This window comes from Teleopsis dalmanni, chromosome 1 (genome assembly GCF_002237135.1).
Source record: "Teleopsis dalmanni isolate 2A chromosome 1, ASM223713v2, whole genome shotgun sequence".
In the NCBI taxonomy this organism is placed as follows: Eukaryota; Metazoa; Arthropoda; class Insecta; order Diptera; family Diopsidae; genus Teleopsis; species Teleopsis dalmanni.
This window is the reverse complement of record NC_051846.1, coordinates 31,340,165-31,357,843: the sequence shown is the minus strand read 5'-3', so window position 1 is coordinate 31,357,843 and position 17,679 is coordinate 31,340,165. Positions and strand designations below refer to the sequence as shown.

At 28.4% G+C, this 17,679-nt stretch overlaps 2 protein-coding genes across 3 annotated transcripts in view; one reads left to right on the top strand and one right to left on the bottom strand.

The window, feature by feature from the left end:
* Positions 1-4,406: 4,406 nt before the first annotated feature.
* Positions 4,407-8,363, top strand: LOC119669466. The gene is made up of 2 exons (XM_038079364.1): positions 4,407-5,075; positions 7,696-8,363. The coding sequence occupies exons 1-2, from the start codon at positions 4,641-4,643 to the stop codon at positions 8,053-8,055; spliced, it is 795 nt and encodes a 264-aa protein (XP_037935292.1). The 5' UTR covers positions 4,407-4,640; the 3' UTR covers positions 8,056-8,363.
* A 7,104-nt stretch (positions 8,364-15,467) lies between these two features.
* Positions 15,468-17,679, bottom strand: part of LOC119672211 (neurexin-4) — a 30,236-nt gene continuing 28,024 nt past the window's right edge. For both annotated transcript variants that reach the window (XM_038083209.1, XM_038083210.1), the window contains exons 13-14: positions 17,534-17,671; positions 15,468-16,137 (exon numbers count right to left, since the gene is read on the bottom strand). In XM_038083209.1, coding sequence (XP_037939137.1) covers positions 15,947-16,137; positions 17,534-17,671 — 329 coding nt within the window. In that variant the 3' untranslated portion in view covers positions 15,468-15,946. The remainder of the gene's footprint in view (positions 16,138-17,533; positions 17,672-17,679) is intronic.

Sequence of the window (17,679 nt, the reverse complement as noted above, 5' to 3'; positions counted from 1 at the left end):
AAATCTAACACATTAAACTGTTTCTTACTTTTATTTAAAATCATATTCCAGTAACCATGAAAGATAAGATCAAGAATTTGGATTTTCAAATTTATTAAAAACTTGCATATTGAAAATGTAATTTACGTTAATAAATAGCGCTCTATCAGTGTCTATTTATTAACGTAATATTTGAATAAGAATTAAAACTCTTCAAAAGCATATTTTATGAAGCGCAATTAAAATAGAAAATGATAAATTTCAATAAAAACAAAAAGCAAGGGATTAGAGAGGCTTGTCAGAAAGAGCATTAAAATGTTGAGGTTAACAAAATCTGCTAAATTTAACTATACTATTACTATCCTTCTTTAGCAGAACAGAGTTGAGGTTGCTGGTGGAATATTTAACGGCTCACCATGGTCTGCATTATTACCTTAACAAAATGGGTCTTTCCGAAGAGATAAATTATCGACTCTGTTTAGAAACAGACGAGCGTTCCAATCATATTCTCTGTGACTGCCCAACCTTGAGCTGGGCCAGGAGAAAGTCACTGGGTCGAGATCTATTCTTTCCTTCTGACATTAGAAGGTCCTCAACCGCCGACATTCTGGCTTTCATTCAGAGGGCGGAGTGTCTTCTGTTCAATTAGGGTTTGTTGCAGAACAGAAGATCAATGATGGTCGCCGCTCTGTTGGGAGCTGTTACCCCGTTTATTCCTATTCCTATTCATAACTATACTACTAACTTTAACTACTAACTACTTTTAAGTAAATTTAACTAAACACTAAGTGTAATTAATATATGGATAGATATAAACATAGATTTTATGTGTATTTAATTTAATAAAATCTCTAATTTCTCAATAAAATCGAAATGCATTTCAAGAAATATATTTACAATGTTTTAAATAAAATATTCTTTAAGGACTCTAAACAAGTAAGCTTAGTCAGTAAAAAACTTTTTCAATATTTACTCTCATAAATAATGAAAAGTTTAATGATAATAAACAAAATATTTTTAATATTTACTCACATAAATAATAAAAAGTTTTATAAAACTATTTAAAATATATTTACTCAATGTTTCATCAATAGTCCTTAAGGAAGCAATAAACTATTAAAAAATTCTACTTGACTTTTTATTGACGTCATTTATAAATTCACTTTTTAGCTCTTTTACTCAACAGAGTAAAAGTATTTAAAGTTTTTAATAAATTTACTTAATAAAAATCAGTAGTAATGCAATTATTAATTAAAAAATCTGCTTAATCCTGTATTAAAATTCAAAGTACGATCCGCTGTGCATCCTTGTTTATATGCACAATATTAACGATAACCTCGTTTTTATTCCATTGATACGGAAAAGCATCCAATTCAAGTCGGAAAAGCAGAAAATTACTGAATGTTTTAGTTTTTAACTTGAAATCATTTTTAATGAGAAAAGTTTATGGTTTTATGGTCAGTGAATGAACAAAACAAAAAAAAAAGGATTAAGGCTGTAGGTTTAAATGGAATTAAAAGTGCTAAGATTGTTCGTAATATTTTTATTAAAAAGAAAAAATAAAAATATTAGTAATAATTTAAAAATCACTTATTTTTCACATTCATAAACAATGAAGAAATTACTTCTTAGATGATAAAATAATATTTTTTTAAAATTAATTTCAAAGAAGAGTTATTTCAATATTTATAGAAATCTAATAGAAACATACCTATAATCATAAAAAAACTTTAGAAACTTTAAAAACCTATTATTTTTAAATGCATTCCTAATCGGAAAGGTTAGGTAAACATAAAGGAAAGGTTTAAGGCGTTAAGGTAAATTTTATTCGATTTATGCCTTAACACTTTCATGAGTGTTGATATTTATCATTAGTTCAATGTTGATATTGTGACATCGGGGAAAAATCTAAAAATTTTCCAGATGAAAATTCTTCTCTAAAGACAGCACAATTGTAGTATACGTAGGTCTCACTACTTATCTACAAATCGCGGATACGCTAGGGATCCGATATATATTTAACAAAAGTGTCTACCTTCCGGACAACCACTACAGAGATGAAATTCATAAATTGGAGATTCCTTGAATTATATTTATTGAGCTCAAAGGGACTTAACTTAAAACTTGAACAAATGTTTTTTTTTTATTTCTTTTTCATTTCAAATTTATTGGATGACTTATACACTTAAGAATATAAAACTATAACCCTTTTGAAAGAATATAATTATTTAATTTTGACGGTGTTCAAAGCTTCTTTGTCTTACAAAATGAATATAAAATTTATTTGTTATTATTATTTATTTATTTATTTATTCATTATATATTTTAATTTCTGCCTTTCTAGTTTTAGTTTTTATTAAAAGAAACCTTCTGAAATACTTCTGAAATTTTTTAAAAAAAGATAAAAGTATTTTTTGAAGTAATTTTGCTCCAAAATTTTGTTCCAAAATGAAATTGGTGGTGACTATCTCCCTCTCCAATATAAGAAGTGATATATCTGTAGAATACATACTCTTATCTTCCCTAACTTATTTTATAAAACAAGTTTCTGTTTAATTTTCAAAAAAAATTTAAGGATTATGTATATTCTGTACTAAGTTTTTTTAAATTATTACTGGGCTTAAGTCCTTAATTTAAAATTTAAAAATTACACTTATAAATTTGTGTTAAATATTTAATTGTATATTAATTTTTATAAAAAATTATTCGTATTATAGATATTTCGGTCTACTTTGTAGACCATTTTAAATGTATTCTGTACTAACCTATAACAACTGTATGACATAAATTTTCAGAAATATTTACTATAGCCTACAAAGCAAAGCTTACATAGCTGGCAGATTATCTGACCAATCTTTTTAATCTCCATTTCCATCTTAACAAATATGAGTCTACCTAGGATTACAGAAAGTTGACTCTGCATAGCACATAGAAGATGAGACTCCTAGTCACATTTTGCTTACTCTCGGAGGTTGATATACTATCAGACTGGAAGTAGAATAATCGGTTGGTAGCTACATTTTCTATCGGAGTATGAGAAATCCTTAACGACAAACATTGCAATGTACATTCAAGATTTTCTTTATGGTTAGGGTCAATTGTTGACACAAGAAATTTATTATAGTACAATGAACCGAAACACATTTTAACTTCTAATTCTATGCATTACTTTATAGTTATATCGTTACGGAAAATAAATTTATAAATATCTTTAGAGCATTCAATTTAGATTCCAACCACGTTTCATCATGTGCTGCAACTTCTTTTGCCCCAATTATTTCCATCGAAATGATAAAAGCTTGTCATAATTATATAAAAATTAATAATTGCAAATAAAATATTAAATTTCATTGTAATTTCGTTTTTTATTAAATTCATTTATTTTAATTAAGTAATTCTCTTATTTCCACAATTTAGGTATCTTGATTATGTGCAAAACGATAACCTTTCACAATTTTAACCATCAAAAACAAAATGTGCCAGTAAAGTTTTTGTGAATAAAAATTCGTAAAATGCATGGTAAGTTACTTTAAGTATATACAGTGAAAGCTCTGTTAAACAGAAGCTATTATAAATTTAATTATATATTAATCAGCCAATTTTGTGAGTTCCGAGTTTTCATTTTTCATAAAAAGTTGTTTTAAATGAGTCGATTTTTTAACTGAGCAGAACTGTTGGTTTTACCGATGTTCGTTTAAAACAACTTTTACTGTACTTTTTTTTCAGTATTCATTTTTCAAACAGTGCTCTTTCAAATGGACCTATTTTTTAACTGTACAAAAATGCTGATTCAACCAGTGTTTGTTTAAGAAAGCTTTTACTGTAATTCTACTCCAGAATTGTAGACTCTACCGATGTTCGCTTAAAAAAGCTTTTACTGTACTTCTCCTCCAGTTTTCATTTTTCAAACAGTGTTCTTTCAAATGGATCTATTCTTTAATTGTATAAAAATGCTGATGCAAACAGTGTTTGTTTAGGAGAGCTTTTACTGTAATTCTACTCCAGAATTGCAGATTCTAACGATATTCGCTTAAAAGAGCTTTTACTGTACTTTTCCTCCACTTTTCATTTTTCAAACAGTGCTCTTTCAAATGGGCCTATTTATTAACTGTACAGAAGTGCTGATCCAACTGCTGTTCGTTTAAAAGAGCTTTTACTGTACTTCTCTTCCAGAATTGCAGATTCTACCGGTGTTCGCTTAAGAGTGCTTGCACTGTACTTTTTCAACAGTATTTATTTTCCATACAAAATTCTCTCAAATGGGCCTATTTTTTAACAAAGCAGAACTGCTGATTCTACCGATGTTCGCTTAAGAGTGCTTTAATTGTACTTTTCCTCCAATAAAAATTCATGACATTAAAAATATATTATATTCAACTATATTGCTAACATGTTTACATTGATTTTTAATATGTTTTTCAGATGTTTCAAATGTATTGCAAGCGCTGAAACTCAACTGAAATAAATATTGACAATACAAAAATTCATATTCTCAAATATCAAAAATCAATTGCTGCTGATGAAGTCGTCAACAGGAAATTGAAACAGTAGTAGCCCACATAAAATCGGCAACAACAAATCAAGGAGAGAAGTGAAGACTTAAAAAACAACAATAAAGAAATCCAAGCGATAAAGTATCTCAAAATCTAAAACAAATAAAAATGTTCGACACAAAATGGTTACCTGCGGCATGTGGCAGTTTAGCGCCAGCACTCATCCCCCCCGCACACATCGCGGTGCTTTGGTATTTCTGGGAAAATTATGCACGCTATGTCGACAAAAATTTTTGTACGTGCTCATGTTGGGACACCGTTTTCAAAGGACCCTACGAGTCGGGAGTGGCTTCATACAAACATTTTTACTTTAACGCGACACAAAATTCATTTAAAATGTGGATGCTGACGGTATTCGCTGTAATCGCGCTCTATGAATGCATCAAACGTTTAATTGCATTGATAATGCAGCAACGTATCCGCTACTCGATGTTGTTGTTGTTCTCGCTATCGATATTCTCACATTACTATGCATGGTGGGCGTACATCAACTACTATAATGACGACTACTATCTGCAATGGAACCATCAGTTATTCTTTACGGTAAGTTAGTGAAACGATTTATGCATATAGAGTACCATTCAACCACCAGTCAGCCATATTAAATACTCTATACGACTGAAGGTGGCTTATGCACCCTCTATAAGGAATTTAATAATGCTCATTCATTTGCAATACTGCAGTGTAATACTTTTGTTTTTGCTTTTTAAATACTTTTTTTTTAATTAAAATTTTCGCTTTGCCTAAAATTTGTAAATATTTTTACATGTTACCTGAATTGCTTTCAGCCTCGTAAACCTTTTGGCTTTCTGACGTTTTCATTTCAACGAAAAATGCAACGATTTACAGTAACATACAACGTTTAGATATTTATTGCATTGAAAATATTAGGAGGATATTATGACAGCTTATGTTAATTTATCATGTGTCAGGATTGTAGCCCGAAAAAGTTTTTATCACGTCAGTCTGTAAAGCACGTACAATGCATATTAAAAAAATAAAATATTTTAATAGAAAATTTAAATTTCAAAACATACATTCGGATATTCGAATGATTGAAACTATTCGAAATACTTGATGCAAAACGGATATCCGGATACGCAAACAGTTCAAATTCGAATTATTTGATGCAAAACGGATATTTGGATAGTTCAAACTATACAAACTATATAGTGGTAATATTGGATTAATTTTTTATTTGAATATGCATATTCTTCGGATTTGTCATATATCAAACAATTTCTATAATACCAATATCACTTATATATGAACATTATCGATTTATAGTCAAGGATTTGAACCTGCTCTGATTTTATTAACATATATGCCATATATAATTAATGTATTAATAATGTATTAATAATATCTACTACGTAATGACTTGTGTCATTGTAAAGATTCTAAGGAGAAAAAAACTGTGTTTCATCTTATGTGGAAATGACCATCTTTGGCCTGTAGGTAATTCAACATATTTCTTGGCCCCTTTCTCACCGACATGACGGACCTGTTATTATTCAATGTTAGGGCCTTAGCGAAAATTATAGACTTGTCAAATTGGTGCCATTTTTACCAGTCATGTTTGAAGCCGTGGTTCCTATTCTTTTTTACGTTATCTATACATAAATCACTTTAGAATCAATGTTTTATCAATACTACCTCAACTAGCGATTATTTGTGTTCACGTAAGTATTAGTATGTAAAGTTGTCAATCTAATCCAACCTGACATAAGACTATTAAATTCGACAGTACTTTGCATATCAGCATTTTGTAAAACGAAAGTTTATGTAAACATTAAATTTGTAGGTCTTCCTTCCTCAATGGTCTATTCAATATTGTTAGTATAGGAATAGAAGTCATTATCTGTTTCATTAATCATGACAAAGTAGTTTTAAAATACCGAGCATGTATCTAAAACTGTGGTATTACAATGCACTCAAAAACTTAATTATTCTCATCTTTCCATAAAACAGGCTGTTTTGGTACCTAGAACTTACTATCAATATCTTCTAATAACCATAGAGCAAGTTTTCATTAATCATTACTGTCAACTTTAGAATTTTTAAAGATTTACGGACCTATTCTGTGCACTTTATAAACTTGTCAAACATTGACACTTGTCAAAATTGACTACTGTAAAGGTTTTGGTATTCTGTGACATAAATAAAAAGCTCTTTTCCTTGTCAGTTGTCAATACTACAAATGCTGTTGACAACTATTAAAATATGCTCTTTTTAAGCATTTTTTATTTTTTGCATGCATAACAAATATTCTTAACTAAAATATACGCTCTTTACAAGCATATTTTTTATTGTTATTTGAATGCATGGAAAATACCTTTGATAACTTAAAATATGTGCTCTTTACAAGCATTTTTTACGAACAGTTACGAACAATTACGAATAGTTTTCTATACAAAACACTTTACACCATAGTGTGGTGAGAAGCACTAGGTACTTGAGTTTTGAAATTTGTCAAGATGTGTCCAGAATACCAAAAAGCTTTCTGCTTTATAAAAATCATAAATTTTATTAAAGAATTTGACAAATCTGTCAAGTGCACAGAATAGGTCCGTTAGTATTAAACATCCTGATTGCTAAGTGTTTAATTATCTTTACACAAGAATATAAGGTATTTTTTTTTGTGAGAATGTAAACTTCTGACAACAAGCAATAATTTTTAATTTAATATGAGGAATATGTATTATTATTATGGATAGGATGTACATGCACTGCGATCTGAAATGTTTTTTGTCCTATTCTAAATTTTTGAAGAATTTTGTGACAACTGTGGGCCGTATTTTAACTGTGTGTTTGGGGCTCATAACTCCACTGTTTAGATAGTTAAACCTGCATCTTGCCACGGCTGGGCAGGCGCATAGGGTGTGCTAAGGTTCGCCACGTACAAAGCCCATACACCACGACAAGGTGACTTTATCTGCAGGGGATATGAACAATATATATAGATTAAAAAGTTATTAAAACTTATAACTAAATTATAATCGAATACAAATAGTATTGCTGAAAGGTTATTTAATCGTGTGGATTAAGAATATATATAAAGTTTATTTGGTATTTAAAATCTATACACATAAACTATTATTATTTTACTAAGCTAAACGATATTATTTATATGTCTTCATTTTCTTAATCAATTCTTTTCCAGATAACCGAACTGATATCATCAATTTTAGTAATGCATTTGGCTAATTCAACGAATACAGTTACATCGAAGAAAATATTTTGCATTGTTGGCATTGCCATACTGCACATTACCGCCAGTAGCTTCGATCAATTTTTCATGAACGTCCTACGCGGTGAAGGATATGCACATCAAATTGTACGTGACATTGGCTTTATGGTGCCAGACATACTACAGCTGGTTATACCATTGTGGCTATTTCGACAGACACGCAAAGAATCCTACACAACACGACCTTTCTATCAGGATCGCAGTCTGCACAAGGATATTGTGGCTATGTGCTTCTTCGTCCTTACATTGTTCGTAGTCTGTACGATTTTGTGAGAGCGAATTTTTCAATATCTGCAAGAAACGAAACACTTGAATGACAATGCAAGTTTTATGCACAATAAAAATAACAATAATCACAACTACAATAAAGGAAACGAAGTATTTAGTATGATGCATGTAAATAAAGGATATAAAACGTGGTATGAACGTTTAAAGAAATTAAATGTTTAAGCAGTGCAATGGGAGTGAATGCATGCGTGTGTTTGTGTGAATGTGTGTAACTTCAAAGCAAATCTGTTTGTTGGTGACGCATGGCGTATGAGTGATTTTTCTTATTTAAAATTGTGTGCTTCAGTTTTTGACGGTTGGTTTGGCTTTTAATGCTTTTTAAGATTTTAATTTTAGTTAAGTAATCTTAGTTTATATTTATTTTTTTAATATAAATAAAACATTTTAATTTAATATAGTAATTGTGTAATGTGTAATAATTTTAAAATGTGTAGTAATATTATATAGTGTAGTTTAATATTCTAATGGTTTTCTGTTTTGATTTATTTTAGTTATGCAAAAATCATTTAAAATAAAATCAAATGCATTAGAACAAATAGAAATATTCATGCTCAAATTATATAAAATGAAAGTTAAATGTAATAGCTTTCATACATAAAAATTAAATATCAAATATAAAATAGAGAAGTGCATTCAAACATTTCTGAAAATGTCAAAAAAAAAACATATCCCACTTTTATTATATGGATTTGTTTCCAGTTGAAATCTTCCAATAAATGATCAGATTGATTGATAAATATATATAAAAATAAAAACATAAAAATATAGTTTTTATATAAAATATAGCTCATACATGTTAAGATTTAAATCAAAATATTTATTTAATATACAGTTCAAAAATACTTCTAATACATTAGATACTTAAAAAAATATTATAGAATATGTTAAAATGCATTTGCATTATTAAAAAGTATTAAATACAAACTTATGAAATAATTAGATTGTAGAAAATCCAAAGATATTTTAGTACATTAGGTACTTTATGCTTAGTAGTTCATTATTATTATACCATAGAGTTACATTCATATACACAATATTACTGGTTAAGTAAATGAATAACATTTAATGATATAAAGCAACTGAACTCAATGATTATTTATAAGTATATATTTTTTTAATTTTTTTTTTTCATAGAATTCTACATTATGTAATTTTTTTTACTGTCTACATTGTTTGGAAAATTAGTTCAAGTATAGTTTTTATATTAAACTTTAAATTATTGAATTATTAAAAAAAACTTTTTTTGACTGTGTCCCAATGTGAGGTCTTATGTCTTTTTACTTTGGATGGTTTAATCGTTTGTATGGAGCAAGCGTGACCAAGAGTAAGAGCTATGTTGTTCATTAAGTATTGAAATAAAACTAAAAAAATTTATAAATAATTAAATAGGGTTTTTTAATAGAAATTTCCAAATAATAATACATCAAAATTATTTTTTATTTGAAATTAATTAAATTATGGTTGATTATAAGATTTTTTGTTATTATTTTTTGTAATTAATGATTCGCATATAAGTTTTGAGGCCCTATGCTTCAATGGAAGATACAGGATAATGATAATGATGATGATGATATAAGTTTTAAATTGCAAGTACCAAATGCTTAACTTAAGCTCAACCAAATTTGCAACACATATTTACGATTCAGATACCTTAGTAAACCTCGTACTTAAATAATATTGTTGTTGTTATTTCACCAACAGAGTAATTTGCTTTACTTTATATGAATTAAAGACATAAACTACAGCTACATAAAAATGAAATTTAATAATATAATTATTTTTAACAAATTTTAGCTGTATAAACAGGAATTCAATTAACTTCTTGTATTTTATTACTATTTATTTATTTGTTTATTATTATATTTTATTATTTGAATATTTATTATTTAATTCATTATATATTTATTTAAAATAGCTTTTTAGTAATGTTCGACTTTAAATAATTTTATTTAAATAGTGTTTTGTTCAATAATAACTCCTTATTCACAAGGTATTTATAATATAGATTCATACAAGGTTTTGTAGCACATATATATATATATGTACTTATATTCATTATAAATTTTGTTCCTCAATATAACAAAGAACATATTTCTAATATTTAAAAGACTTGAACGAAATAATTTTCAAAATTTAACTTTTGGAAAAAAACGAATAAAAATTAACGATTTTTGTAACGAATGTTAAAATGTATATTATCAAAAATTATTTTTTTTTTTTGGTTGTTATACATGTATTAATAGTCACTTAGTACCCATAGAGATAATTGTTAATTATTACAAATTAGTAAATAATTTAAAAAAATAAAACAAAATATTATAACAATTTTAAAATAATTTTTTTCTTATAATGTAGCCTGCACTATATTAATAGAAAAAATATTTTTCGATTTCTATTTCATTTTTTTAGATGGATTCAAAAAATGTATTAATTAAATTAATATTTTAATATCTTACCATTTAAATATACTGCATTTTAGTGTCCAATGCATTTCATGTTTCATGACATCATTTCCAATCTTGATCAAATTCATGATAATATTTTATTAATAACAATGTTATATGCTTTTCACACGGTTCAAGTTAATCAAGATTGAATACTCAATTGTCTTAAGTGTTGCTGTTTCATAAGTATTTGTTGTTTTCATACTGTCTTAGGCAACATTACTTTTGAAATATATGCTTTGTCAGGTTCTTTAATACTAGTGAGGCCGAAGACAATAGTGACCCGTTTCCTGTCTTTGTGTGGAGCAGCCGATGATTTGGTTTAACCTTACGGCTTCAATTTTTCATCTACAACCTTCCTCTAAAAATTAATTTGTGTCTTTTTTGTAAGCTTGATATTAAACTACGTCTGCAAATTCGATTGAACTTTTCAACACATTTTTTTTTCTTTTCTCTCCCAAAATTATATACATTCGTCTCCGATTAGACATTTAGTACTTTTTTACATTTGATTGTTGGGATGTGTAGAATAATTAGGATCAACACCTTATTATTTCCGTTTTCTGTACTGCGCAGTATTGTTGTTATTGGATTAGGTCGACCGGTCTAAATCTTTTGAGACGCGAAAAAATGGAATTAACTCGAGTTTTGACGTGGACTATCAAGGCAAGAGTGCATTGATCAACTTACTTCCACATTGGTACAGTGAAACGCTGGTACAGTGATTTTAATCGTAACCGCAGTTCACTCACTGACCTTAATGAAATTAGTGAAGGTCGACCAAAATGAGTTGTTCAGTTATTGTCCCAGAAAACATTGATGCTGAAGGAACCCTAGGCATAAGTTCTACCAGCATACGAGTATATAAAATATTGCACGATCATTTAGACGTGAAAAAGGTTTGTTCTCATTGGTTCCCCCATCATTTGACAAAATCTTAATAAGATGCACGTGTCGTTTGGTGCTCACAAATGCTCAAGAAGTACAATGGCGCTACTTCAAAAGACATACAAAAGACATAAGATTGTAACACAGGTGACGAATCATGAATATACGCGTATAAAGCGGAAAGTAAACAGCAGTCGACTGTATGATTGTATGGCTATTTCAAGATGAACCAAATTCAACAGAAGTGGTTCAAAAAAGGTTAGGAACCACTGATATTAGGGTATGAAAAGAGATATAGCATCTAAAAATAAAGAATCAATCATATCGACATGGATTTCTTGAGGGAAATATGGAAAGCAATGTAGCAGTAGAGATCCAAGAAAATTATTCAGAAAATAATAAAATAAAACTCAAGCTATTGCGATCATTAAAACCTATAATGGAAAGCGAAAAATACGAATTTGTGAACAATATTGTAAAGCAGAATAAGGTATACTTTTACGATAATCAAGAAAAGTAACAGTAAAACTTTATTTGCCTTTATATATATATTATATTATATATATATTATAATGTATATATATATTATATTGTATTATATTATATATATATACATTATATGGTATATTTATACAAATGTTTATAGATTCATTTCTCATTTCACTATTTTTTCATTGAAATCCTATTATTACTCTTTAAATAGAGTATATAATAATTTTCTTTAGTAAACATGATGCCACATTTTTATAACTAATTTTATAAATAAAATAGTTCAAATCAAGTGAAAAATTACGAAGATAATTTCAATTGATTTCGTTCTATTGATTAAGTTACATTTTAGTTGCAATGTTAAAGTTCAGATTGGAGAAACATGAACAGAAATTAAAGAAAATTGATTTAACGTGAAAGTGTCCATTTTTTATAGAAAATATTTTCTAAATGTTCAGTCTGTGTAAATAAATTCCGAAAACAAAAACTACATAAACAGGAAAACTTTGTTGATGACTTTTTTACGATGCAATCTCATTATCCAATTCAAAAGTGGATGAATACATACATAAGTATCTGAATTTAGTTTGTAGTATTTGATTGGATTTGGGTTGAGCTTGTAGAGGTGTTTTGAAGGGCAATGGAGTTCAGAAAATTTAAATGTTAAAAGTTTAAATTTCAATCCATATAGGAACTTTCGTTTAATTTGCTGTCAATAAACAAATGAAAGACATCTCTGACAATCAATGATAATGTTGACTCTTTAACAGTACAAAAATATGTTACTTTGTAGGGATTTAAATATTTTCATCAGTGATTTTCAGTAATCGTAGTTATTACTCTGAACTTTTATTTAGCAAACTACAAAGATACTAAACTTCTTCAAAGGATATTAAAGGATTCAATTGAATTCATTTATATAAAAAAGTACATTTCAAAGCATTATGTTTTTCAACTGCATAGACATTAAGAGTATTTTAGGTATTCGAAATGAAAAGCAAACAAATTGAATTTTATGAACCTTTATTGTTTAGAAATTTGATGTCAAAGAGTTTGTAAACAAAATGAGAAATTGCAGTCAACACTGTCAAGAAGTTACTTTATATTACGTCGAAATGTTTAAGGTTTACAAAAAGATTTTGATTTTGTCACTACAATTAAAGCAAATATTTGAAGAAATATCGAAATGAAATTTAAACAATGATATTTCATTTAAAAATAAAATTAAAACAATGCTACTTCATTTAAAACTGAATAAGGAAAAGTCTACAAATAGTTAAGAATGAGTGAAGAGCAATTTTGAAAATCTTTAACAAATAATTAAAATACAAGATTTTAATTCAAGTACAAATAGATTGTTCTAATAAATTTATGGAATACCATCCAATCATCAGCAGTAGACAGCAGTAAAATTCCGACGCCGTTATTCGAATCTCTTAATCTCTTAGATCTTCGCAAATATACAAACTATTTTTTAGGAAGCTCCAAAATAACCAAGAAGAATTAAGTAAAAATCTTATCTAATCATTAGTCGAACTCCAGTCTAATTTCGAATTTTAAAGTGATGTGGGCACAATGAGTATCGCACTGACAAACAATGCAACAAAAACACATTCAATTGTAATTTTCAATAATTACAGATTAACAATATCATCATTACAGCCCTAACAGAACCCCTAACAGGGTTCCGTAACACAGGAATATCTCGGACAACTGTAAGGCAGACGAGCTTGAGAAGGCAGCCACTCTGTTTCCTGATATTCGCTTCTCAGATATTGGTGTCCCACTAGCAATAGTTATGCTGACAGTCAAACAAAAATATTTGCGCTTTGCCAAGCAAAACCCTCTTATCAGATCTCCACATTGACCTTTTCTAAACTAGTCAAAAAATGTAACAGTCAGCTGTTTCAAATAAGACGTGACTTGCTCAGTACTATCGTATTGCTGCAGATGGTTCACTGCGTAATAGGAAGACATGCTATGAAACTGGGTGTACCTAATAATAACTTTTGTCGAAGTTGTGGCTCCACAGATAAGGAAGAAATTGTTTTCCACCTCATGTGTTAGTGTCTATTTTCAGCTATAAGAAGATCTAAAATCTTCGGCGCCCCTTTTTCTAACCGACCTCACAGAACTGTTTTCTTACTAAATAAGCGACTTAAACAAGTTTATAGGCTTATCAGGTTGGTTCATTTTTATCTCATGGGGAAGTCGTGGCTTTTCACGTTGCTTGTACGCTAACCTTTACCCTGACCTTTGTGGTACTGCAACTGTCCTTTATTGAAGCTTAGGTGGGCTTTGAGCACAAGGAGACAAGTAATTAATTGTACAAACATCTGTAATATATTTTGTAATATATACCATAATTAATTATTTAGAAGCAAACTTAAATCTAAACATAACTTAAATTAGAGTAATCACCTTGACACACTCAGTCGTCTTCTGTAGAAATAATGGCCCATTGTGGTATCATGGATTATGATAATTTTTACCGCAGACCACCAGAATAGAAATAAAGATGAAACGGTTAGGGCGCCACTAACGTAGAGAAAAAGTACAACTATCCTATATAAATAAAAATATACCAACCTGACAAGTTAACAAATTTGACAATATCTCTAATTTAAAAGGTTAACAGTTATATCATTGCCAGTAAGAAAAGAACTATCAAAGCGTTAGGTATTTTATTATCTAAAAACGAGCACTAAGATATAGAGTGAAACACAGTTTCTCCCCTATATAACCACAAACGCGCCATCATTATAGATTATTGTATAGATTATTATTCTCCTTGCATATCCTATCAACACGCAGTGATCTGTCAGTGCCGATACCATAGTGCTGAATAAATTCCACTTTAATTGAAGCAGCTAATTTAAATGATTCTTGTCTAAATAAAACAAATTGAAGTCCGAACCAATTTATTGAAAGAAGTCTAGTTGAATGTGGCTGTACCAAAATTATTAATAACGAAAATTAATACTGAGATTTAATAGCAGATTGGCTGTCCGAAAATGTTACGTTATTAATATCGAGAATCAATAATATAAATAACTTCAAATATTTGTGTGTATTAATTAAAATTTATTTCGTTTTATAATAAAAAATTATTACAAATATAAATTTATTTTTTATATTTAATAAATTTATAAATTTATAAATTTCGTTTATTTTAATATAAGAAACGATTTTACTTTTATACATATCTATTAATTAATTTTTTGTTATATATAAACTCTATAATAGCGCTCTTTTTATACGTATAAGTTTTTTTTAACAAATTATTATTCTTATGAAAAAAGTATAATTTAATTTATACAAGATTTAATGGAATGTAAGATATTTGAATTAAAATCAAATTTAAGATTGCAGATTTTTTAGGCTGCGCTTTTAAGCATTAAAGCATATAATTTTGAATGAATTTAATTTACAATTAAATTAAAATTTGTAAACATTGTAACGATAAAAAAAATTATGCATTCCAAAATCATGCATTTAAAGTTAATATTTTCCGACTTAAATATAAAGTAAAAGTTTAATAAAAAATTAAAATTAAACTAAATTAGAATTAATAATAAAAAATAATGGACGGTGTCAAAAGTATAGGCTATATTCTAAATTAACTGACTATTGACGAAAATATGGTTATTTTAATTTTACAATAAACTAATGAAAAAAATTAAATTAAACAAAAGATAACAAAGCAAAATGGTAAGTAAACTAAAAGTGACGGATAAAAAAAAATCATTTTTAATATACAATTTTGATTTCGAATATGAAAAAGAAAAATTGCGCAAAAAATTGGCAGTGTGAAGAACATAAAGTACAAACTCTTATATATGAAATTTGTGTTCTTTTCTTTTTAGAATTTGATTTTGGTTTTTGCTTCATGCCTATAGTCGCTTGCAGTGTTTCGTTTTCAAAATGTATCTTTCGTTTAACTTCTGATTTTTAACAATTGTGTTATCGTTTGTGTACTTGTTTTAGTTTGGTGTAGGTGACGATTGCTCTATGTCTCTTTAAGCAGTCCAGTCGACTACTTCTTGCAAACCGAACTATATGAACCATTCTTTTCGTTTAGTCACTTGGTGACCTGTTGTTGAATGCATGACAGCCTCATCAGGATCATCTGCGCCATCAGCACCATTATCTTCATGTGTCAGATAATTTCCTTTATGTCTATGCAGATATCTACCAATAAGGAAGCCCATAAGACAAAGTAACAGGAACAATATAACAAGCAAACCTAAAAAAAAAATATATATATTATTATAATTTTGAAATGAAACATATATATAAATATATATTAATTTGATTGTTAATTTTTATAAAAAAAAAACTGTTATCAATAGAACATGTTAGTAATAGACATAAATATAAAATAAATGTTCTATATAAAATTTACAGGAAGTTTGTAGCTTTGATGAAACGAATCAATATGAATTAATTAAGTATAATTATTATAACATAAAAACGGAAGAATATGTGAAGTACAGTGAGCAGTAATGAGGATACATCTTGGGAAGAAACGTGTTTCTGCGTGCCAACTAACTGTCTGTCCAATGGTTATATTTTGACCTCAATAGAATAAAGACAGTTCGTGCTGCACGAAAAAGTAGAGAGATCTACATGAGATGAGCATGAATAGCATAAGATCTCAAGAATCTCATTTTTAGAGATTTCTGATAAAAGACTATCAAGAACCGTTTTTTCGTTGCAAACATAATGCGTTATCAAACATTTATATATATGGTAGGTCTTATCCGATGAAACAAGTCTTAAAATATACAAAGTGTTCATCCTTTTCATCTTTTATCATTTTTTTATTCAAAATTATCCCCTTCCAAAGCAACACAGCTCTTGAATCGTTCAACGAATTTCTCAAACCTATCGGCCAAAATTACTTGCAATATATCATTTGAAGATCATCGTCAAATTTAATTTAGAAGTCACATGAAGCTAAATAAATTTAATATGATGAATGACTGATAAGAATGATGCTCTGAGGGCTTTGTACGATAACGCATTATTTCACAATAAAAACCAACTGGCTGCCTTTCATTATTTTGGATCAAAAAATTTTGATACATATAGAAGTAGTAGAGTTCCCAGATAATATTCTGCGTTGCACTTTATGGTACGAATTCATTGTGAACAATTCCCTTTGAATGCGGTCGAATTTTTGTTCTGTCAGCATTTTTGTTCTTTTACCTCCTTCGGTGGCCTTCGGCATTATTATTACATCTTTGTCAAAATTTAATAGGCTGTTCTACTCATTATCCTAATTTCATATATGATAAGTTTCGCAACACACAGGAATTGTTCGAATACCTTTTTTGACTTTCTCCATGTTTTGTTCACTGTAAGTGGTTACAAAATAGGCCAAACCCATGGCAGTCTCATTACTATACAATTTTTTTAGCATTTCGCATGATTCTACACTTCTTTTTTACACAATTTAAAAATTATTTAAAATTTAAACTTTACTCTTTGTTCCATGTGCTTTTTTCAACTATCGTAAATAAAGTAATAGTATATAACATAATATATATACTTATATACTTACAATGGGTCATTATTATTACAAACGAAGACACCTAGAAGATTATTTTTTCTTATAATGAATTTAAAAAGTTACTTACATCCTAACAGTACTGCATCCACTTCATTATAAGCCTTTCTTAGTTTTTCCTCATCCACCAATGGAGGCGGTCTGGTTTCTATATCGATAGGCGGATGAGTTACTGGTTCAACACCGCAGAAGTCTTCAGTTAATTGTGCTAAAGAA